Raw genomic sequence first — 22,783 nt, 5'->3', positions numbered from 1 at the left:
GCTTCCTGTGGAGCAAGGGGGTTCCGCCAGAACCCTGGTGACCTGTGCTGCAGCCCAAGGCCCCCTCCGTGCCTGGCCCAGGCGCCCTTTCCCCACGGCTGGTGCCTCCCTGCTGACAGCCTGCCCTGCTCGCCCTCCGGAAGCAGCAGGCGCGGTCAGGCAGTCTCAGCGGGTGTCACAGGTGGCCCTGGAGCCCACGGCTGCAGTTTCCTAGTACCTTACCCAGGAGCCGCGCTGAGGGGCATCTCAGACCTGGAGAAGACGGGGCAGATGGGGTGCTTGGTGGCCCTGGGTCCCCGAGAAGATGCTGTCTCTGGGGGAGGAGCAGGATCCTCTCTTTCCCCACAGTCGCAAGCCAAACACACTCATCATTAAATACCTCTGAGCAGAGACGACAGGATGGTGACGTTGCAGAGACGCCCACCCAACGCCGGCAGACACACCTCTGCTCGGTGGTCAAGGCTCTGGCCTTTGCCCCTGGATACAATGCTTTTGAGGGTGGGATTGTTTGCTGTTAAACGTCGGTGTTCTGCTGTTACGCTGCCAGGTGCGCTAATGCGTGTTTCTCTCTCGTTCTTCCTTGGTTTCAGCTCGGCTTCGGATCCTTCCTAGGAATTATTGGCGTCAACTTGGTGGAGAATAGAAGGCAAATGGTAAGAAAGCTCAGCGCTCCTTCCAAATGTGGGGTGGTGGGGAGCATGAGCCCCTCCTCTGGGGATGGTACAGCTGTCAGCGCCCCCTACCCCCCGCTCCCCAAAGCATTGGCATCTACAGGACCAGCTCTGAGGTTCCCCGGGCTGCGGCCCGCACAGTCCTGGGTGCAGGGCTCAGTGGGTGGATTCACACCTTAGTCTAAGCGAGCACTGCCCTGGGTCGCTGCTGCCTCAACTTCACATGGTGTGAAGGCCCAGTGAGTGCGTGCGGTTGGGACGGGGGTGGCAGATTAAACGAAGTCCTAGTGTGTGAATTTCAGGCAAAAATGCGTGTGTGAGCCCCTCTTCCTTTTGAACCAGCAGACCGAGAGGCTTCTCTCTCATCTGAGTTTGGTTAATGTTTATCTTGCCCAGACTAAGAGGAGAGGTAAAGACATAAAACCAGGAAGGAGCCCCTGGTTCACACGGCAGAAATGCTGAAATCGAGACACTGCCTGTCCATACACCAGCGGCTATCTGCATGGCAACAGCGGTCAGGTCCAGCCGGAAGTCTGCTTTGTTGATGCACTGTTCTGGGGACTATAACTTTAAAAACAAAAACCAGTTCATTTCGTGAGTTCATGGTGACAGCCAGGATTGAATTTTGAGATCGGGGTTCAGAGGGGAGGTGGATGGGCCGTTTCTGTCTCATCCGATTGCTGCCTCAGACCAGGCTGGAGTTCTCCGCTCTCCGCGCACTGGCTGTCAGCTCATCGTATCGTCCAGTGTGCAAATGACCTGTGTTGGGCCCCACCCCTGCCTGTTCCTGGTCTCCAGGCCAAGAGGGGGGTGAGATGGCTGGGCCACAGTGTGTGCCCTCAGAACCCCTCGTATTAGTCTGTTTCCATGCTGCTGATAAAGACATACCCAAGACTGGGTGATTTACAAAAGAGGTTTAATTGGACTTCCAGTGCCACGTGGCTGGGGAAGCCTCGCAATTATGGCAGAAGGCAAGGAGGGGCGGGTCACATCTTACATGGAGGGCAGCAGGTGAGAGACAGAGCTTGTGCAGGGGAACCCCCCTCATAATAACCATCGGCTCTCATGAGACTCACTATCATAAGAACGGCATGGGAGACCTGCCCCCATGATTCAATTGCCGCCCACCAGGTCTCTCCCACAACACAGCAGAATTCGAGATGAGATTTGGGTAAGGACGTAGCCAAACCGTATCACCCCGCACGGGACCCAGCAAACTGAACCTTGGGCAGATGGAGCCCGATCGTGTGAGGGTGGGACGTCCCTGGAGGGTTGTAGGGATGGCTGCGAGCTAAATGTTCTGGTGGAGCTAAATGTTCTGTTCTGCGTATTGGATACAGTGTGCACTGCAGGGTGAGATGCAATTCTTGGCCAGCAGTTGCGAAGACATGGAGAGACAGGCCCGGCATTTCCTCTCCCATCCACCTCCCGTTGTTGGCTCCTGAGGGTGGGCATCACGGCTGACCAAGGTGGGCAAAGGCCTCATGCACACCAGCTGTGGGATGGTGTTGGAAATAGAGGCCACCTTTGGGAGCCAGCTGGCCCCCGTGATGGTCTCTACACAGCATCTCTTTGGGGTCTGTGGGGCTGGGTGGGCCTGCAGATGGAAGGCCTCCCGAAGGCAGAAGCTGGGTGTGAAGCTGGGCTTTGGCAATGCACAGGATAGGTGGGCAGTGTGGGTCTATTTCTCCTTCCTTTAAAAAAAAAAAGGCTTTAATGAGATGTAGCCTACATTCCGTAAAACTCACCCATTTCAAGGGCACAATTCGATGGTTTTTAGTGTATTCACATATATGTGAGCCATCAGCACAGCCCGTGTTAAGAACATGAATGACCTCAGAGCGAGAAGCCCACCCCTCCTGTCAGCACCCAGCTACCCAGCCTGAGTGACCAGGAGTCAACTTCCTGTCTCTGTAGCTTCCTGCTCTGGGCCTGCGTGTGGCGGGAGTAATGTGTAATATGCGTTCTCTGTGTCTGGTGTCTGGCACTGTGCATCATGTCTGGAAGCTTCTTCCGAATTTCCTTGCTTTCTGTGGCTGAATAATAATCCACTGTGTGGACGGGCCACACTTATCCATTCACCAGGCAATGGACATTACGGCCGTTTCCACCCTTCGGCTGCTGTGAACAACGTTGCCGTGAACGTCTGTGCATGGGTGTCTGTGTGAACGTGTGTTTTCATTACTTTTGGGCCTGCACCTAGGAATGGAATTGCTGGGTCACACGGTGATCCTGCTCAATCGCCTGAGGAACTGCTGGGCTGTTTTCCAAAGTGGCCGCTATGTTACATTCCCACGGACGGGCCTGAGGGCTCCAGGTCCTCCACTCCCTCGCCAGCACTTGCTACTGCCTGGTTTTGCTTCCAGTCATCCAGTGAGTGGTAAGTGGTATCTCACCATGGTTTTGACTGCATTTCTCTGATGGTTAGCGAGGTTGAGCGTCTCTTCGTGTGCCTGTCGGCCGTTTGCGTACGTTCTTGGAGAAATGACTGTTCATTTCCTTTGCTCATTTTTACATCGGGTTGCCTTTTCCTGTTGAGTCGTCAGTCATTTATGTATTCTAGATACCAGTGCCTTCTCAGATGTGCGATTCGCAGACATTTCCTCATCTGTGAGTTGCCTTTTCACTTCCTGATGGTGTCCTTTGAGGCACAGAAGTTTTTAATTTTGATGAACTCCAATTAATCTATTTTTTCTTTTGCTGTTCACGCTTTTGGTGTCATATCTAAGAATCCTTTGCAAATCTAAGTACATGAAGATTTACCCCTAGATTTTTCTAGAAGAGTTGTATAGTCTTAACTCTTCCATTTGGTTCTGTGATCCACCTTGAGTTAACTCTCCCCATGACACGAGGTAGGGCCCACGTTCATGCATTTGCATGTGGACATCCAGTTGTCCAAGCATCGTTGGCTGAAAAGACTGTTCTTCTCTCATTGAATGGTCTTGACACCCTTGTTGAAAATTAATTGGCCGTAGCTGTATGGATTTATTCGTAGACTTTTAATTATATTCTATTAATCTACATGTCTGTGCTTGCGCCAGTACACACAGTCTTGATGACTGTAACTTCACCGTAAGTTTGAAATAAGGGCTGTGAGTCCTCCAGCTTCCTTCTTCTTTTTCAGGATTATTTTGGCAATTCTGAATCCCTTGCAATTCCATATGAATTTTGGAATCAACTGGTCAATTTCTACAAGGAAGCCAGCTGGGATTCTGGTAGGGATGTATTGGATCTGTAGCTCAGTGTAGGGAGGGTTACCATCTTAATGTTAAGTATGCCAATCCACGAACATGGAATGCTTTCCCAGTTATTTAGACCTTCTATATTTTTTAAAAACAATGTTTTGTAGTTTTTAGTGTATAAGTTTTGTATCAAATTTACTTATTTTTCAGTAGTTATTAAATTAAGTACTTACCAAATTAAATTTATTCTTAAATACTTTATTCTTTTTGAGGCTATTTCGAGTGGAATTGAATTTAACTTTTGGGTTGTCCATTGCAAGTGTTTACAAAGCCAGTTGACTCTGTATGTTGATCTAATACCCTGCGACCCTGCAGAACTCGTCTCTTTGTTCTAGTAGTTTTTAAAAAGGAATTCTTTAGATTTTGTATCTACTAGAGCATGTCTTCTACAAACAGAAACACTTGGGTCTTCCTTTCCAGTCTGGATGCAGGGGACCATTTCTCTGGCTTTGGTAAAAGCACATGGGTACTGGAATAACAGGATAGGGACCCAAAGTGACAGCAACTGCCAGAGCCAAGTGGTGTTCACCTTTCCGTGGGCTTTCCCGCAGCCACGTGAGGAGGGCACCCAGATGCCCCAGACCAGAGCTCTGAGGGGTTGTCTGTGATGCCTGTGCAAGCTCACGCCTGCCTTTTCAGGGGAGGCGTTCTTCTGGGCTGATGTTGTATGGTGAACACATCTTTCACAACCTCACATTAATTCAGTATTTGTGATGGCTGAAACCCGGGTGCCCATGAGTGCTGTGCGATCCTAGGAAACTTACCGAAGCATTTTCAGCCTCAGTGGCTTCATTTGCATGGTGGTTGGGAACATTCGAGCCAAGGCACACGAGAATGTCTGGTCCATGGCAGGTTTCCAGACAGTAGCGGTCATTGTTATACACCCGTTTTAAGTGCATCGACGTCAGAACATTCAAGTTATTTCAAAAGGCATCAATGGCAGCCTGTGAAGTCGGCTACAGAATGACTGTATTTCAAATGCATACAGATACACATGAACACTTTTTTCTCAATTTCTTTTTATTTTCAATTTTTACCACAGAAACTTTAAGCTCATACAAGGGTGCATAGAATCACAAAATGAACCCTCCGTGCCCCCACCCAACTCCATCACGTGTCCTGTTCACTCCCACCTTCTTCTCATGTTGTTTAGAAGCAAATTCCAGACGTGACGTCATTTCATTTGTAAAGATTTCACTCTGTTCACTTAAGGGCTGGAATCTGATCTTTAGCAATGGCTTCACCATCGTCCCTGCCATTATCATGTTAGCCTCCAGTGACATCTGAAGAATGCCCCAAATCACATCAGCTTTAGATATTTTTCCACTGGTGAATGAGTTACTGTTTGCTCCTTACCCAAACAGACATATGAGTCATCGATTGCAGGAAGAGCTCTGTAACCTGGCACAGTCCCACAGGGATGGGAAAGGGAAGGGCATAAAACGGTGTTAACTGGCAATTCTCCTGTGCCCCATGTACGTGCACACGCACAAACACACACATGACACACTCCACACAATACAAAACACATGCATGCCACACACCACACACTACACACACCACATACACCACACACTACACACACCAAACAACATACACCACATACACCACACAACACACATGACACACCACACAACATACATCACACACACCACACAATACACACTCCACACAACACACACACTATACACAACACACACGATGCACATGCCATACAATACCACCACATACACTACATGCACCACACACGACACACACCACACATGACACACACCACACAATACACACCACCTACACTACACACAACACACATGGCACATGACACACACCACACACAAACCACACACATGACACACCACACATACGACACACAACACACACAACACACACACACCAGATATACCACACACACGACATGCAACAAACACACACTACAGACACCACACACACCACACAATACACAACACACACTAAACACAATACATGCTACACACCACACAATACACACCACATATACTATACACAACACACAACACACGCCACACACACTACACACACCACACACGACACACACCACACAATACACACCAGATATACTACACACAACACACATGGCACACACCACATAAAACACACCACATATACTACACACCACACCCACGACACACACCACATAACACACAACACGTACTACACATAACACAGACACCACACAATACACAACACACACTCCATACAATACACAACACACACACCACACATGACACACCACACAATACACACCACATACAGTACATACAACACACACTACACACACTACACACACCACACATGACACACATCACACAATGCACACCACATACAGTACATACAACACACACCACACACACCACACACAGGTCTTTGGTCTGGACTGAGCCTGTTTTCTCCATTGCTCTAAGTGTGGGCAGGTAGGGTCTCGGCCGCCTTCCTTGTGCCCACCCCTGTTAGCTTCTGCTCAGGGCCTCGCTGTCCTGGGAGCCCCATCAGCCTTCCTGGGGCATCCGGCCTTGTGCCTTCTCCTGTGGAAGCTGTGAGGGTCTTCGCCACTTTGGGTGGGGCTGGTGGAGGGTGTGGATTTCCGATATCCCTGGATGGCAGTGCTGGGTGGTTCTGCAGGTCACTGGTGAGGACACTGTGAGTTGCCCAGGGCAAGAGCCCATGCCAAGGTCCCACTGCCCTGGGTAGGTCCCACAAGGGCTGGGTGTGCTGGAGGGTGGGCATCGGGTGGGCCCCATCCACATGCCATCCAACCCTGGATCCCACCACCTCACCCACGGCTGGGGAATAACTAGGGAGTGGAGCACAGGCAGAGCATGGGCACGAGTGGCACACGGGCACAGGTGGGGCACGGGCACAGGTGCCCACACTTGCTGGCACCCAGTTTGGGGTTGGCCCTGGACCCACAGCCTCATCACCGAGGCCTCTTTCCCCTGAGCTCGTAGGGCCCTGGTGGGGCCCCAGCTCTCTGTGCCTGTCAGGCACATGCTGGGGTGTGTGTGTTTCTCTGAGGCCAGTGGTCCCACGTCCCCGCCCAGGGACCCCTGCGGTCCCACAGGTGGCTCCAGTCAGACTTTCACAGGTGTGTGTGCCTGTGGCATCAGGAGGTCTCTGTGTGCAGCCACGTGCGGCCTGTGGGCCAAGGCTGAGTCCTCTTGGCCGCCCCTCCCGAAACGTGGTAGGACCTGCCCAAAACACCAGTTCACACCTCCTCCACGCAAATGCCTCAGGCCACAGCTGCAGGGGACAGGGTGAAGGTCAAAGGGGACCCTGTCCTGCCCCCAGTCTCTGCTCAAAGACACTGCCACCTGAACCCTCCAGACTTGGGTTAATTTTGGGAGAAAGGTGGGCACTGGCACAAGGGCAGGGGCGTACAGAGACTTGGGAGCCACCAGCCCGGCCTTCTCTTCTGGCTGCCGGGATGTCTGTCACAGGAACTAGGTGTAGTTACAGGAAAATCAACCTTGTCCCAGTTTTTTGGCCCCTGAGATTGGAGGCCTGCGGGATTGTGCACCTACCACTCAGGGCCGACTTGGTGGCACTGATTTCTTAAACGTGCCTCTTCTTCGGTGGCTTCTGCTTCCCGTGGTCCTCCCGACAGCCATGTTGAGCCCAGACAGGCTGGAGCGGGATCCCCACCCCCCGCTGCTGACCGAGTTGTAAGCTGCACACGCGGTCCTGCCTCAGAGCTGCCGGCTCCTCCCAAGGCCACAGCAGGGCTGGGCCCTAGCAGGCCTCGTGTCAGACGCCCGTGTTCTCTGCTGTCTGAGCGGCCTTGCCTCTCTGGGCACTCCTGGGGCTGGGGTGCAGCCTCCAGGACATGCAGGGCTGAGTGTGACACTCGGAGGGGGGCCGACGTGGAGCTTCCCGGCACAGCGGGCACAGACGACCTATTCCCACCTCAGTCTTCCCCTCGTCGTCTCCCGTCCTGATGTGAGCCAGTGGTGCTGATGCCTGGTGAGCAGGAAAAGCTCCTCCCTTCCTGCAGCAGACCACGCCCACGCCCACACTGACGCTCACCCGTGGGTCCCAGGAGCCAGTGCCTACGGATGCATCGATTACATGGGTAGAGGATTTGCCTAGAGCCACAGGCACTTGCACTGTCTGCTTGCCAAGTGTTCTGTCTGAAACCAACACCTGGCATTTCTATTTTTGCCACCATGTAAGCTGTATCCACATCTGCTTGTTTGCAAAATCCAGCTTGTTTTCTGGCTGGGTCCAAATATCTGCGTAGACCCAGATATTTTTGGACAGGCCCTGGAATTCCTCATGGAAAGCCACAGTCAGATCAGTTTCTGTGTCCACTTCACAGGGAGTTACGGGTCCCGGAGCTTCAGCAGCTGTTAGAAGATGCAGGCGCACTTGGGGCATCTCTGTCTCCCTCTGACCCTCTCTCTCTCTCTGTCTCTGTCTCCGTCTCCCTATCTCTCTGTGTGTCTCCCTCTGTCTCTGTCTCTGTCTCCCTCTCTATCTCTCTGCCCCTCCTCTCTTTACACCCAGCACACCTGGATTTGAACCCAGACGACCCAGCCTCTCGCCAGCCCAGCTGTGTAACCTGGGCGAGGCCAACATGCCTGTCAAGCCAGGTTGTGCACCTGCCGGGCTCCCAGTGCAGGGCTGGGCAGTGGCTGAGGCTGCCGGCTCCACCCTCCGACTGCGCACCCCGGGCTGCTGTGGGGCCGAGGGGAGGTGCGGTGGCCCCCGCTCTGGCTCTGTCTCTGGGGGCAGCTTGCCGGGCGCTGTGCTGACTCTGCACTCAGCCTGGAACGTGGGGACCGTGGTGTGCGGGGTGCGTGTGTCTTCAGCACCTAGAACAGCTCCCGCCAGTCCACGGGGCTCTACCGAATGGGAGGGTGGTCTTGGGAGGGGAATCCCCCGGGTTCCCTCGAAGGACGGGAGGAGCCGTCTCCCCAGGTCATAGGGGAAATGAGGGCGGTGCTTCCTGCCACTGCCCTTGCCGTGCACAGCCTGGCCTCAGACAGAGCCTTCCCGGGTGGGCTCAGTGGCTCTGCCTCCCCCCAGCGCCTCCTCCTTGGCAGACTCTGTCATTCACCGCCTGAAGCCATTGCTAACAGTAACCAACCCGGGTGGTGCTGGGCAGGGCTGCACAGTCTCTGGGGGTTTCCTGGACGACTGCGGAATGATCAGGGCTGGCCAGGGCCACAGAGAGGGGCCCACAGCTGCCTGTGCCAGGGTGGAGGGCCCGAGGGTGTGGACAGCACAAGGCTAGCCCTGAGCTTGTCAGGAGTTGTGGATGGGATGCGTTCCTGTGGAGGAAGCCTCGGAACAGCTGCGCTCCGGCGGGATCAGGGCGGGACGGGCATGTTCCCGTCTGGCAGAACTGGGCAGTATGAAAAGCTGGCTGAACAGGAATCTAGTGATTTTGGGCAGGGGTGGAGATGCAAGGGATGGAAAGGGGATATTTAGCTTCAGTGTGTAATTTCCCACCAAGATGAGAGTCTGAACCTGCCTGTGTATAGCTGGGTCTGCGACAAGCAACAGCATCACCTGCCGTAACCATGTGACCATGATCCTCTGTGATCCTCTGTGGTGCTGAGGCATCTGCTCCCCGGTGAGCCCCGATTTCACCTGCTGTGACGATGTGACCATGATCTTCTGTGGTGCTGAGGTATCTTCTCCCCGGTGAGCCCCGATTTCACCTGCTGTGATGAAGTGACCATGATCTTCTGTGGTGCTGAGGTATCTTCTCCCCGGTGAGCCCCGATTTCACCTGCTGTGACGATGTGACCATGATCTTCTGTGGTGCTGAGGTATCTTCTCCCCAGTGAGCCCCGATTTCACCTGCTGTGACGATGTGACCATGATCCTCTGTGATCCTCTGTGGTGCTGAGGCATCTGCTCCCCGGTGAGCCCCGATTTCACCTGCTGTGATGACGTGACCATGATCTTCTGTGGTGCTGAGGTATCTTCTCCCCGGTGAGCCCCGATTTCACCTGCTGTGATGTGACCATGATCCTCTGTGATCCTCTGTGGTGCTGAGGCATCTGCTCCCCGGTGAGCCCCGATTTCACCTGCTGTGATGATGTGACCATGATCCTTGTGGTGCTGAGGCATCTTCTCTTGGGAACTGAGTCCTGATTTTACCGGCTGTAATGATGTGACGATGATCACCTGTGGTGCCGAGGCGCCGTCTCTCCGGGTGAGTCCCGATTCCACCTGCTGTGATGATGTGATGATGTTCACCTGTGATGCCGAGGCATCTTCTCCTGGGGTGAGTCCCGATTTCACTCAGCTGCCTCAAGAACCTGACATTAGCTTTTTGTTGATCTTTTTCTAGCTGGGGCAGGGCCTCTGCTGACCCACAGAGAGACACCACAAATGCTCTCTCCTGGCCACTGGCTGCAAGAGTCGAAGAAAAGAAAGAAAAGCAGCTCAACAGTCAAAGACAGGTTTTTTCTGGAGAAAAAACCTGAGAGGGGCTTCTGGACGATTTAGGTCAGGTGTGTTTTCTCTTACGGACTGGGTGTATTTAAGGGTTTAGGGACGGGGAGCTTATGGTAGGTTCAGAATGTTTTTGGGTGGAAGGGAGTTTTATGGCAGGGTTGGAATGTTTCGGTCCAAGGAGAGTTTATCTCGGGGTTGGCGTGTTTTTGGTTGAAGGTGTCATTTGTGGTTTATGGTCATGCTGACATTAGACATTAGGCTGATGTTGTTTTCTGGGCTGGATTTTGGTGGTTTTTAATCAAGGGAGCTTAAAATGGCGGTGTTTGTGCAAGACGGTGATGCTTCCGCGCGGTCAATCCAGATCCTAGCGCTGTGGAAGGACAGGGGGCAGTGTGTTCTTTCCGGCCGCTTCCTGCCGAGAGAGAGTCATCGTCGCGGGGCGCTGAACGCAGCACTGGAGTGGAGGAGGGTGACTCTCTGTTTCAGGGGCTGAGAGGCAGCGTCTGCTGAAACATCTGGTCTTTATCTTATGGGACTTTAAGAAAGCACAGCTTCGGTTTCAGTGATTTCCAGTCAGAAAAGTGGGGAAAAAGAAAAAATTGAAAACATTATTTTGGAGACTTGTAGCCAGAAAAATTAGAATTTAATCTAAACTGTAGAAAATAATAAAAATTGAAAAGCATCAGGCAAGACTAGAATTTAACAATAGGTGTTAGGTGTGCTGTAGTTTTTGAAACATAATTTTCTCTCTCCAGTTTTCCATTTTTATTAAAAGACAAATTACGGTAGGACTGGTTTGCTTTATAATATTTGGCTAAATTATTTATGCACAGTGCAGCAAGAATAATTATTTTTCACATGGGCCTTTTAAACTGTCTTTGATGGAGCTTTGTTTTATAGAAGGAATCTGAGATGAGACTTTTTAAAGCTGAGCCCAGCCATGCAGTTGCACCATTAGATATCTAAGAGTTGGGTGAATTCCAGTCTTCTTGAGGTCCCAGGATAACCTGGGGTTCCTGGCTGTCAGAAAGTGACATTCTTCACATACCACAGGTCAGAACCCTGCACAGGGACAGTGCGCACAGAATACGAGGCCAGGCTCTAAGGGCTTTCTCGGCTTCGTAAGTCATGCTTGATTCCGGAAAGGAAAGCAAAATTCCACTCAAAGCCTCAGTGAAATAACAAGTTTCTCCAGTTGTGCCCTGTTAGGAAAGAACACAGGCTCTTACTGCACGTATGCAAATGACTATGTTGCCATCACGTACGAATATGCACAGTTTCCAAATTCTGGAGAAAATCAGGGAGAGGGAAATATGCTCCAAATCTGTTCATGGGAGTATACGAAATTGTTAAGAGCTGTCAACAGCTCAGAAGAAAAGTTTTGACTCTGAAAAGTGAAAAAAGGATTGGCCACATTTTAAGCAAATGGAGTGTCAAAAAGTTCGCTCTGGTGGACTGTCAGTTCAGTTCACGGAGCTAATTCCCATCCTGCTTGACACTCATGAGCGTGTTAGCGCTTCAGCAGTCCTGAACGTCTTCCCTCGTTCTGTTGTCACAATCTCCAAAGTTATCAGAATCTCGCCTTCAAGACACCCGTTAGAGCTTCGTAGCTGATTCAAAAACCACCCTCTAAAGGGGACCAAAACAAGGCAACATGGCTTACGAATGACAGAGTTTTAGGGTAGCCATAGTTAAGGACACACTTGAGGCTGGGCGCAGTGGCTCATGCCTGTACTCCCAGCACTTTGGGAGGCCAAGGCAGGCAGATGACCTGAGGTCAGGAGTTCAAGACCAGCCTGCCCGAGATGGCGAAATCCCGTCTCTACTAAAAATACAAAAAATTAGCTGATTGTGGTGGCAGACACCTGTAATCCCAGCTACTCTGGAGGCTGAGGCAGGAGAATCGCTTGAACCTGGGAGATGGAGGTTGTAGTGAGCTGAGATCGCACCACTGGACTCCAGCCTGGGTGAGAAAAGCAAAACTCCGTCTCAAAAAAAAAAAGGACATAGTTGACAAGGAAATCTGTTGCATGTGGGAGACAATAATTTTAACATAACAATTGTAATTGTTGCTGATAACATACACTGAAACATATCAGAATTAGAGGTGTCGCCCACAACCTTGGAACATACACATTTATACAAATTTAGCCTAAAGAAGGCCAAACACCATTTCATATTTGGCTAATGCTTCCTGCGTAATTTTTATACCAAATAAGCCAAATTTCACCTTTACGTTAGTGTAATATTAATGTTAAATCCAATTCTTAATAAAAGCTTATTTGCCCACTTTTAATGTTTGACCATAAGGTAAGATTTTTATGGACCTTTTATAACTCTTTACAATTTTTGTAAAAGAGCCGGTTAACACTCTAAGAGAAACCACTGTGCTTTTATTTTAATGCTTGATTTACTGAAAAACTCAGGCTATCCCTTTAACTTTAGCCAGTATGCTTTCACACAGAATTTCCTTTACAGTCAACCTTTCACGACTTGCTTAAACCTTCATTTTTATTTTATCCGACTTAAAACCCTTTAGCCTTTTAATCTAGGCAAAAATTCACATTCTCATCCCGCCTTATAATCTCTTTACCGAAAGCATATTGACTTTCCTTACACAGCTTACGTGTAAACTGTCTCTTCAATAGTCTTACATACATGTCACTCTGTTAACTCTTAGCAACCTTTACCGTGGTGAGAGCCTTGGCAAGTCTGGGATTTTAGTGATGTCCCAGGTGCAGAGCCAGGGCCTGGACAGAAGCGTGGGTCCCGACTCGTTTCGGTGCCTGACTCCGGGTGTCCCAGGCCTTAGCCAGCTGCGAAGCCGGCGAGTTGTGCAGTTAAGCCATAGTGGCATTTTACAGAGCATTTAGGAGGCCTCATCACCCGTAAATTATACAACATTTCTTGCATAAATTCCGTTTTCTAAATTCTTCCACGACAGCACAGACAAGCTGCGACACACCGACCCTCTGACTTGTCCTAAACACCCCTCTTCCACCAACCAGTTATTTACTTTGGGACAAGAATTTATCTCACATAAAATCTCTTTTCTTTAGGAACTTTTTGCATAGCTAGGGGCTTGGCTAATTTCAGATGGATTTAACACTCCCAAATAAATTAAACAATTTTTAAGTCAAAGAAGCAGTTTATGACCTAAAGCATTTAACAAACCTAATGTTTGACCTGCATAATTTAGATCAAATGTTTACATATTTGAAGATCTTTCTATCTTACCAATAGTCTTTAAACTCTTTTTATATTTATAACTTTATGCCTCTCTTACTTCCTAGTCTCTTTTACCTTTAAATAAGCTTTGAATTAGACACAAATTATCCTTTAAAAAGGACACAATTTTTAGAAAGAACGTTTTCCTATAATATTTTTTATTGGAAAATACCTAAATAATGAAATAACTGTACTTTAACTGAATATAACTTTAGATTCCAAATTATGACAAGTTTCTTTACAAGTATTTGTCCCGTCGTGTTTATTTATTTAATCATTTGCCTAGATTATTTATGAAAACTGTGATAGTCATTAAAAGTTTTGAAACTGCCGTTGCAAAATTACAACTGAGACAGTGAAAACGATTGACCCAACTGACTCCATCTCGCTTCTAACCTACCAGATACCGTCGCAATTGCCCTGGGTTCCGTGGACTCGCTGGACGAGGGGCGAGGGAGGACCCCGGCACCCTCAGTCCTCCGTGGTCAGTGCCAGCAGTGAAGAGATTTCCTCCTGTGCTGGTTGGGGAGCTTTATGAGCCGTACCCGAACGGGGAAGGTGTCCCCATTGGGGGCCATTTTTCAGTGTCCCCAAAGACCACAGGTTGGGCACAGTTTGGTGGGGGCCAGGCGTTAGGAAAACCTTTGCCCAGTGTCCAGGGTTGCCACCTCAGAAACAGAGTCCCAGAGAGGTGGGGGAGTTTTCTTTTGGGTTATCGGGAGGGTTTTGTGTAGCTGACTTTTAGACAGCACAGGCAAGCATCTGGCATTTTAGACGGAGATGTTTGTCTTTTTGAAAATTTTGTTCCTCGTTTCTGTTGGTAAAGACATGGAAGGCTGCATTTAGGAGGTCCACTGAGATGTCTGGGGACCTTCCTCTAATTTTTGTAATTTTTTTGGGTATCTTGGGTGGATTGGGAAATAAACTGGAGGTGGAGAAGTTTGATCTTCTCTAGATTCTGCGTCCAAATTGGTATATTTTTGCATAGCTTCGGTGAGACGTGAAAAGGGCAGGATTTTCCTGGGGCTCTTGTGTAATTTCTCTAAGCTTTTCATAATTAACTGCCTTATGGGCATTTTTGTCCCTGCCCTCGAGGAGACAAGTGACCATGCGGCCTCTTTGCCCGACCCCAGCATCTCCCTGTTGGTAAGTCCCGTCTGGGTCTCTACGGGGGCCTGCGTCCTTGGCCACTGGATTTTATAAAGGGGTCTGATCGTGGAGTTCATCTGCACGTGTTTCAGCTGAAGGCCAGATGTGCTCCTTTTGTCAGGAGTGAGGGCGGAGGTTAGAATTATATAAATGCCACGCCAAGTTAAATTAAAGGGTCGGGTATGTGCAGAGATTCCCTGTGATAATGAGAGGGATTTTCAGAGAAGGGTTCCAGGCACTGTTCGATCTTCGACAAACCAGACGCGGAGAAAGGGGCTGGAACTGCAGCAGTGCTTTCAGCTCCGGCCACTTGCTGGGGAGGGAGAATGGCAGAGGTGTAGGTTTGGAACAGCTGGAGCAGTTTTTGAATGGGTGACAGGTGGAGAAGGAGGAGGGCTGGGGTTTGGGGCTAAAGGCTTGGGGTCAGGAGGGACCAACAGGAGCAGATGCAGGGGGTTCATCTGCAGGGTCAAAGGGCTTTTGGGGGAAGGAGGGACCTGGGGAGATTTTCATTAAGAAGAAGGATTTCATGAGGGGTGTAAGCTCGACGTGGGAGGGCAGAAGAAAGCCTGAATATAGGGAACCTCTTGCCATTTGCCGTTCCCGGTTATAAAGTTGTCAAGGTCCCTGAGAATTTGAGTCAAAGTTTCTGGTTTTGGGCCATTGGCTGTCATTATCTAGTTTGCACTGGGGCCAGGCCGTGTTACAATGAAAACCTAAACGCTTTGGCGTCAGGCTCCCCTGTAAGCCAAGTTTGGCGAGGTTGTGAAGGAGACGGCCGAGCAGGGAGGACGTGGCAATGTGGGATTGTTTGGCTCCCACGTGGGCTGGTAAGAGCGGGCTGAAGGTGTCTGTTTTTGTTCTGGTAGGAACATGGGACTGTCTGGCACCCATGTGGGGTGGCAAGGGGAGGCTGAGGGCATCTGTTTTGTTCTAGGTGTCTCCAGAAAAAAGACAGAGACCTGGAATCCTCTTTATAAAGAGGACAGTTAAGCTGAGAAGAGATTGGGCTTCCCAAAGTTTCTTCCAACTTAGTCCCCTGGTCCTCTGAGGGCTGGGACGGCTGACCTGACTCCGGGTACCGCGAGATGGCCAAGGGAGGGCAGGTCTTCCCAGTCAGCTGGATTAGTGTCCCGTGTTAGAGAGAGAGAGAGAGAGAGAGAGAGAGAGAGAGAGAGTGTGTGTGTGTGTGTGTGTGTGTGTGTGTGTGTTTTATTGCAGGGTTGGAATATTTCTGGTCAGAGGTGTCATTTGTGGTTCATGGTCATGCTGACATTAGCCATTGGGTTGATGTTTTTGGGGCTGGATTTAGGTGGTTTTTAGTCAAGGGGAATTTAAAATGGTGGTGTTTGTCCAAGATGGCGATGGTCTTGCTCTGTCCCTGGCAAAGTGCCCAGGCCGAGCGCTGTTTCCTGAAGTTCATTGCCCTACACGCAGGCACTGGTTTGCCTTCTGGTTTCCACCTGCACTTTTAATACCAGACAAGGGTTGTCTTCCAGGTGAAACACTGCAGGGCAGAGAGGGAGGCTTGGGGGTCCCCCGACCAGCTGTGGTTTCTGACTCAGCGCTGAACTGACCGTGCACGTGGACACCCCGGCCCTGTGCTGACCCAGCACGTGGACACCCCGGCCCTGTGCTGACCCAGCACGTGGACACCCCGGCCCTGTGCTGACCCAGCACGTGGACACCCCGGCCCTGTGCTGACCCTGCATGTGGACAACCCGGCCCTGTGCTGACCGTGCACGTGGACACCCCGGCCCTGTGCTGACCCTGCACGTGGACACCCCGGCCCTGTACTGACCTGCACGTGGACACCCCGGCCCTGTGCTGACCTGCATGTGGACAACCCGGCCCTGTGCTGACCGTGCACGTGGACACCCCGGCCCTGTGCTGACCGTGCACGTGGACACCCCGGCCCTGTGCTGACCCTGCACGTGGACACCCCGGCCCTGTGCTGACCTGCACGTGACACCCCGGCCCTGTGCTGACCCTGCACATGGACACCCCGGCCCTGTGCTGACCCTGCACCTGGACACCCCGGCCCTGTGCTGACCGTTCATGTGGACACCCCGGCCCTGAACGGACCCTGCACCTGGACACCCCGGCCCTGTACTGACCCTGCACATGGACATCCCAGCACTGACCACGAATGTGGACATCCCAGTGCTGTCCTACTGTGCACATGGACATCCTAGAGGCATTTAGATGCTGACTGTGCACGTGGGCTTCCTGGAGGCAGCCCCAATGGATCTGGGGGAACCACCCTGGCCACAAACCCCTCAGGAGTCTGAGGGAGCAACGCTGTATGGAGAGATGTCCCCCTGGGGACACCAGGGGCTCTGAGGGTGGCCAGCCCAGCCAGGACGGGGAGAGGGTGCTTGTGGCCCCAGGTCCTTAGAGGCGCAGCTGCAAAATGCAAATGGTGATGATGACGTGACAGGTGTGTGGATTAGCGGGTGTGCTGAGGGAAAGGATTTTGGAAGATTTAAAGTGATTTTATTCATCTTCAAGTGTCATTTCCTTCTGCCTCTTTGGCTGGGAATTGTACCCAACAGAAAACGTGGGCGTTCTTAAGGAAAAGCGGCAGTTGTGCCTGGACCACGCCGCCTCTGCGTCCTCACTAATGCTGGAAGCATCTCTGCAGGGGTGGTGGGGCGTGACGTGCTCTCCCCGCAATGCTAGAGCCAGGCGTGCAGCCCCCGATCCAGGCCGGCACTGTGAGAAGAGTGTGCTGTGGGGCAGGAACATCCCCCGGAACTGCGGGACGCCCCAGAGCTAGGGACATGGCCGGCTGGAGGCCGACCTTCCTCTTCCTCTGGGAAGGTGGACGGGCTCCAGGTTGGAGGCCGACTTCTTTCTTACTCTGGGAAGGCAGAGGGGCCCGTAGCCTGGCCCCGACTGGGAAACCTCAGATGTTGCCCTCTGCGCCATCTGTGCATTTTTTTGTGTTTGTTCAAACAGTTACGTTTTTAACGCATTCTGTGTATTTACACCTAACCGACGGTAGGAAATTTCAGTTAGGTGTAATTTCTGCCCACTCTCTACACAGCTCTGCACAATAATCGTTTTACTTGTATGCAGCAGTTTCACTTTTTCTCTGTGAGGGTGCAGGGAGTATGTTGCCTTCCGCCGCACGTCCTCGGCATTGACGACCTTCAGTAACACGGTGGCTGCGGGTCACCGCAACCCTGCACCACGTGGCCTCTGCCCCACCCACCGACGAGCAGCCCCCAGCACTCTCCTCACCTCCCCTTGAGGAAATTCTGATCCTTCCAGGGTTAGCTCAAGGCTTCCCTTCTTTTCAGGGTGAAGTGGGCCTTTCTTCTGTGCACACCCAGAGCCGTCGTTTATGCTCTGGCTGTGGCAGCCGTCAGCCGGGGTCAGCCCTTCAAGGGGGAACCTGCCTCGTCTGTCTGATCCTCCAGCACACGGGGCAGCTACGCCATGCGATGGGCTCAGTCATCGGTCAATTGAACCAGAGCAGTTAGGTAGAAATTCCGAAAAGAAATAAGTGTTGGTTATGACCCAGGCTGATGCTCCTTCTGGGAGCGCCTCAACTCTCTTTTAGGCAACTGATGACAAAATGCCAGAAGCGTCTCGGGAAGGGGGCGTGTCTTTCCCTTCCTGTCCACGTCTGCAGCACCGGGCCGCACATCCCATGTGGAGCATCTGTTAATGCTTGTGAATAAGTCAGCCCGGCACCTCCCTTTCCAGAGGGGGATCCTAGGACCACCAGGGGCGAGTCCAGCCCAGCAGTTCGGAGAATCCCCCGGAAGCACTCGGCATGCAACTCTGCTCTGCTCTGCTCTGCCTGGGGACGTGGGGGTGCGAGGCCAAGGGCTCCAGTCTGAAGCCACTCTGAGAACTCACGTGCTGGCCTTGGGTCTGGCGGCCACGTCCCCCTCCACCCCCTCGAGTAGCCACTGGGAGCCAAAGCTCAGGGGTGTTCAGCTTCATACGAACCGCCCAGACTTTTTTCAGACCTGCCTCTTCTCGCAAACCGGAAATATGTATCTTGGAAGTGCACGTGCTCGATGGCTGAGTTCTTAGAACACGTCTGATCTGCTGTGGCTGAAAGTCGCCTTAGAAGAAAGGTGCCAGAGGTGGAAGAACCGTCTCTCCGTGACTCAAGCAGGGACCGCGTCAGTCTGGGACCCGCCCCTAGGGTGCACTGACTCATGGACTTGCTCTCTGGCTGCTGCGCGGGACCCGCCGCCTCAGCACTCACGTGTGATGCTACTGATTGACAGCTCTTCCTCTGCTGAGGGATAAAAACACCCAGATTCACGGTGAGGATGCCCACTGTTTAAAAAAGAAGCTGCACTTTCCTCTGCAAAGGGGCTTTGCCGGTAGCGTGGTGCGCCCTGAACCGGCTCTGGCGGGGCTTCCAGGGAGGACCCCCGGCAGGCCTGTGGTGTGGGGAGGGTTGGAAGGAGAGGGAGGGGCCGGTGCCCACCCTGCCCCCGCCTTCTGCTGCCGTGCGGCCTGCTGGGAATGCGTCCCATCTGCGAATCCGGCGGGTGGCATTAGAGCCCAGGCAGATGGGCTGGATTTGGCCGCCGTCTGGGCTGTGGGTGATGATAGGTGTGCAGCCCGGGGCAGAGGGGGCACACAGGGCCACGCTGACGTCAGGGGGAGGAGGCCAGGCAGTTCCACGGGAGGGTCACGGTCGATGAAACGCATCTCTCCACACACTCGGCTCCCGGGGGAGAAGGCAGGCCGAGGTGCCCCCACTGGGCGTCTTCGCGAGCGTGCGGAGGAGGAGGCTGCCGTGCTTGGTCGGCTCTGCTGTGACCAGAGCTTAGTGGTCCGGACGAGCACCGCTGTCTTGCTTGGTGTGAAGGACGGGTCAGAACAGACTCAGGCTGTCCATGGCCCTGGAGCTGCGCCACGGTGCTGGGCTGCAGGCCCTCCTACTGCTGTCACCGGCGGGTCCTGCTCATCACCGGGACCTCTCTCCCCAGCCGGCAACTCAACATCCGTGGGGAAGGAACCAAGTGGGTCCTAACTCGGAGCCACAGTTTTCAGCGGCCGTTCGGGAGGGTCCGCTCTGCCCAGCGTGGTACCGAGCAAGGCCCTGAAGAGAGAAAAACGGCACCCTCCCCCCGGGGCCCACAGGGATGGAGACGCCATGCCAGCTTTCAGGGTTGGGACAGGACACCCCGTTTTGCAGCAGTTTATCGTGGCAAGAAATTGCCAACTGTTTAAATATCCATCCATGGCACTGCACTCAGGGTGCGTGCGTGATGGGCACACGGGTCAGAGCCGTGCACACGGCCCGCGCTCAGGGTGCGTGCGTGATGGGCACACGGGTCAGAGCCGTGCACGCGGCCCGCGCTCAGGGTGCGTGCGTGATGGGCACACGGGTCAGAGCCGTGCACGCGGCCCGCGCTCAGGGTGCGTGCGTGATGGGCACACGGGTCAGAGCCGTGCACGCGGCCCGCGCTCAGGGTGCGTGCGTGATGGGCACACGGGTCAGAGCCGTGCACGCGGCCCGCGCTCAGGGTGCGTGCGTGATGGGCACACGGGTCAGAGCCGTGCACGCGGCCCGCGCTCAGGGTGCGTGCGTGATGGGCACACGGGTCAGAGCCGTGCACGCGGCCCGCGCTCAGGGTGCGTGCGTGATGGGCACACGGGTCAGAGCCGTGCACGCGGCCCGCGCTCAGGGTGCGTGCGTGATGGGCACACGGGTCAGAGCCATGCACACGGCCCGCGCTCAGGGTTGCTTCTCAGAGTGGGCTGAGGGCCCAGGGGATGGCGACGCCCTTCCGTGCAGAAGGTTCCCGGGTGGGTCTTGTGGAATAAATGCATGAGGATGACCCACAGGGTGGCATCTGGGGGGCCGCCCCAGGCTGGAAGTCCTGGGAGGGCAGGTAGAGGCGGGAAGAGTTACTTCTGCGGAAGAGGCCCGACCTGGAGCTGGGCTTCGCACTGGTCTGCATTTGAAAGGCGGGACTGTTGAGAGCTGGACCCCACGCCTCTTCTTCCGTTGCAGCTGGTGGCAGCGATCGTGTTTATCAGCTTTGGCGTGGTGGCCGCCTTCTGCTGTGCCATCGTGGACGGCGTGTTCGCCGCACGACACATTGTGAGTACACCTGTCATTGTGTGCACTGTCGATTCCGGGGCTGAAGGAGTCGACGTTAAAAAAGTAAGATTTCATTTTGCAGAACTCAGCTCAGACGGCTTCACAGTGGGTCTCCCCATGGGTGGGTGCAGTGGCTGTCTTGCCTGTGAGTGAGTGTCACTTCCTACACAACAGACTTCCCTCTCCACTCACGCTACACACACCACATACCACACAGAGCACACAACACACAGAGCACACAACACACGCAACACAGCACACACCTCACACAAAACAACACACCACACAGAGCACATACCACACACACCACACACAACTGACAACACACACACATACCACACACAACACACCCCACACACCACACACAACACAACACACAGAGCACATACCACACACACACCACACACAACTCACACCACACACACACCACACACCACACAGAGCACATACCACACACACCACACACAACACAACACACAGAGCATGTACCACACACACCACATAAAACTGACAACATATACACCACACCCCACACAACACACCCCACACCCCACACAACACACCCCACACACCACACACCGCACAACACACACCACACAGAGCACATGCCACACACACCACATACCACACACCACACACCACACGGAGCACATACCACACACACCACACACAATTCATAGCACACATAGCACACACACCACACAACACACGGAGCACGTACCACACACACCACACACAACTCACACCACACACACACCACACAGAGCACGTACCACACACACCATACACAACTCACAGCACACACACACACCGCACACCACACACACCACACAACACACAGAGCACGTACCACACACACCACATAAAACTGACAACATACACACCACACACCACACACCACACAACAGACCCCACACACCACACACCGCACAACACACACCACACAGAGCACATACCACACACACCACATACCGCACACCACACACCACACAGAGCACATACCACACACAATTCATATCACACACACCACACACAACTCACACCACACACACACCACACAGAGCACATACCACACACACCACACACAACACACAACACACAGAGCACGTACCACACACACCATACACAACTCACAGCACACACACACACCGCACACCACACACACCACACACACCATACAACACATAGAGCACGTACCACACACACCACATAAAACTGACAACATACGCACCACACACCACACACCACACAACAGACCCCACACACCACACACCGCACAACACATACCACACAGAGCACATATCACACACACCACACACAATTCATATAACACACAACACACAACACACACAACTCAACATCACACTCAACTCACACCACACACAACACACCACACGCAACACACCACATGCAGCACACACACAACACACAACACTGCACACAGAGCATATACAACACACCACACAACATGCAACAGAGTACACACACTACACACAACTCACACCACACAACACAACAAAGAGCACATACCACACACACCACACAACACACCACACACAACACAGAACACACAGAGCACACACCACACACAACACAGCACACAGAGCACATACCACCCACCACACACAGCAGACACACCACACCACATACACACCACACACAACTCACACCACATGCAACACACAATAGACACCACTCATAACACAACACACACAGAGCACACAACACAGCACACATCACACACACCATACACCACAGAGAGTACATACCACATACACCACACATACCACACATAACTCACAACACACAACACAAAAAACACATCACACACAACAGAGCACACAGAGCACATACACACAACACAGAGCACACACCACACACAACACAGCACACACCACACAACACAACAAAGAGCACATACCACACACACCACACACACCACCACACAACACACACCACACACC

The 22,783-nt window shown here is 52.6% G+C and overlaps 1 protein-coding gene across 1 annotated transcript in view; it reads left to right on the top strand.

Annotated features, from left to right (window-relative positions):
• The window catches only part of TMEM255B (transmembrane protein 255B), a 56,605-nt gene that overhangs the window by 10,322 nt on the left and 23,500 nt on the right, over positions 1-22,783 (top strand). Inside the window, exons 3-4 of the mRNA XM_064361886.1 lie at positions 591-653; positions 20,730-20,819. Coding sequence (XP_064217956.1) covers positions 591-653; positions 20,730-20,819 — 153 coding nt within the window. The remainder of the gene's footprint in view (positions 1-590; positions 654-20,729; positions 20,820-22,783) is intronic.

Source organism: Aotus nancymaae, unplaced genomic scaffold, assembly GCF_030222135.1.
Source record: "Aotus nancymaae isolate 86718 unplaced genomic scaffold, 86718_ANA_hifiasm-v0.15.2.pri h1tg000044l, whole genome shotgun sequence".
Lineage (NCBI taxonomy): Eukaryota > Metazoa > Chordata > Mammalia > Primates > Aotidae > Aotus > Aotus nancymaae.
Note: the sequence above shows the minus strand (reverse complement) of the source record. Positions and strands in the feature narration are given on the sequence as shown.